Consider the following 2,571-nt stretch of genomic DNA (forward strand, 5'->3'; position numbering starts at 1 on the left):
GTTCTAGGGCATCAAAATTGCATTTCCTTGAAACTGCGTTCACTGATAGCGTGTATGTGTAATTACGTGTATTTCTATATCTTATGCTTACCCAATCTAAAAGCTCACGGCACGTGCCTGCTACATATACATACATATACATACATATACATACATATACATACATATACATACATATACATACATACATATACATACATACATACATACATACATATACATACATACATATACATACATACATATACATACATACATATACATACATACATATACATATACATACATACATAGAGCAAGACAACATGCCAGATGACACTGAAATGAGAGCCCTGTATCAAAAGAATCTATGCCTGTTTTACATGCGTCTGCAGGCTAAATGCCTCATTCCATCATCAACAATACAGATTATTGTTGAAGAAATTAACAGTTTGAATGACATTTGTCATCAGTACACTAAGAAGGAATTCAAGGAGGTAATGGCAGCTAAAACAAACCTGTCTGAGACTGATATTGACAGTGTTTTGAGTTGTTTGGGAGAAGCAGATTTGCATTCTTCGTGCAGCTCTCATCTTTCCACTGAGTACAGAAGAAAGCAGTTCTTCAAAAAGAACTTTTCATATGTGCACCCACAGGCTATTTATCTTGGCACAGATGAGAATAGGAGGGAGTGCTATGCACAATATATCCCACTTAAAGATACTTTAAAATCCATGTTAAAAGACCCTGCTGGTTTTTTGAGAAAAGCGTTCTACCTCGGAGGTGCTTCATCATTACTAGCTAGCTAACTGGCTAGTTAACTACATTCTAATCCCAAGGGAGTCTGGCTTGTGGGACCCACAACACAATGGATGCAATATTAAGAACGATCAACCCCAAAAAGGGTAACAAAGAGAACAGTAGACCAACAAGTGGATACAGTAAATCCTCCAACACCAGAGAAGTTCCCAGAACAGTCCCTGCTCCATCTGCCCCTTTGCAGTCAAAGAGCAATGAAAAGGAGGAAAACAAGACTGAGCAGAAAGATGTGAGGGCAGCAACTGCAGGCAATTCCAAGAAACGGCAAACTCTCAGCCAGGTCATCCTCACCAAACAGGCTGTTAAACAGACAAAGCTTGTTTCAGTGGCTCCAAAGCCGCCCGCTTCCATTCCACCTAAACCTGTCCCTGGTACCTACAAGGGCAAAGTTGTCCAGTCCAAAATAAGTTCCTTCAGGAAGCCTAGTAGCCTCGAGGAAGGGGTAGAAAATAAACCAGTCACAAAGACATCAGCGCCAAAAGTTGAGAACCGTAAGCTTGGAACGGTACGGTCCAAATCCATTGCTGACTTGCCTGGTCGTGCTTCATATAAGCCACCTCAATGTCATCCTCAAAGACCCAAGTCTGTGTGTGATGGGCATCCTCCAGTCTCAAAGTGCCCTACCGCCAGCCGTCCCACAGGCTTGCGCTCTGTGGTTGCTCCTGCCAGAACTGCTCCAGGAGCCATTGCTCACACAGGTTCCAGAAAGGTTTCCAAGGGAAAAGATCAGTCACAAAGCAGCAAACCCAAGGTGCCAATTGCAACAGACAAGAAGGTCCGGAAGCCACCTACAACCAGCACCCTAAGCCAGTACAGGGTTTCCATGGAAACTGCTGAAGAGAGAAGAGCAAAGTTGGCTGAGTGGCTGGCATCCAAGGGAAAGACACTGAAAAGGCCTACCCTATCAGCAGTTGCACCACCAAGAGCCAAATCAGTCCCACAACCTGAAGTCCCACAACCTGAAGTCCCACACCCTGATCTGAAAGGTCTTAAACCTGAGCCTGCTGCTCGGCCTGAAAGTGACCAGGTTGTGGTTAACCTTTGTGATGCTTTGGACGCAATGAAGAAGCTCTCAGCACATATAGATGATTTAAATAGACCAGAGGATGTTGAGATGAAGAGTGAGGCAGGAGGGCGATCCACTGAGCAGAAAGTTAAGAGGGGCTATGTTCAAGCTGTTGATGGTGATGAGGACCTGGTGGAGACAATACCAGAGGCTGAGAGTGCCTCAGTGGTGAAATACAGTGTGAAGACAACTCCGTACCTGCAAAGTGTTAAGAGAACAATTGAGGGTGAGGCGAGAGCAAGCGATTCTAGACGAAAGAGCACCATCAAGGATCTGAAGTTCCTTACACCAGTGCGCCGCTCCTGCCGAATCCAACGCAAGTCATCACGCCTGCCTGGAATGTTGACAGACCACGACCCCTGTGTGTCCTCTCTGGCTGAGCTTGTGCAGCTGGACGACGATGCTAATGCCTACATTTACAGGAGGAACCCTGCCCTTCTGGAGCATCTGCCAGATCATCCCCGGGACCTTGAGAGGATCTGAGTGTTTGGATGTGGGGTGTAGAGTTGCTGTCACTTCTCAAAAGGATGCATAAGACCTCTGCAGCTCATCCAGGAGGCTACCGGCCGTCTGGTGTTCAACCTCCCCAAAGTCCCCCTCTCCTCCGCACCCATCACCGGCTCCCCATAGCAGCTCGCATTACACTCGGTGCATGTCGTTGGGCCATGGTCGCGGAATCGGTCGGGTTTGTTGTTGCATCCTACATA

General features: G+C 46.4%; 1 protein-coding gene across 1 annotated transcript; it reads left to right on the forward strand.

Moving 5' to 3' along the window:
* Nucleotides 1-847: 847 nt before the first annotated feature.
* Nucleotides 848-2,347, forward strand: LOC308174781 (cytoskeleton-associated protein 2-like; the record flags this gene model as incomplete). The annotated part of the gene is made up of 1 exon (XM_080549882.1): nt 848-2,347. One exon carries the CDS (start codon nt 848-850, stop codon nt 2,345-2,347), a length of 1,500 nt encoding a protein of 499 aa, XP_080406008.1.
* Between the last annotated feature and the right edge of the window lie 224 nt (nt 2,348-2,571).

Source organism: Nansenia antarctica (assembly GCF_963989245.1).
Source record: "Nansenia antarctica genome assembly, chromosome: 1".
NCBI lineage: Eukaryota > Metazoa > Chordata > Actinopteri > Argentiniformes > Microstomatidae > Nansenia > Nansenia antarctica.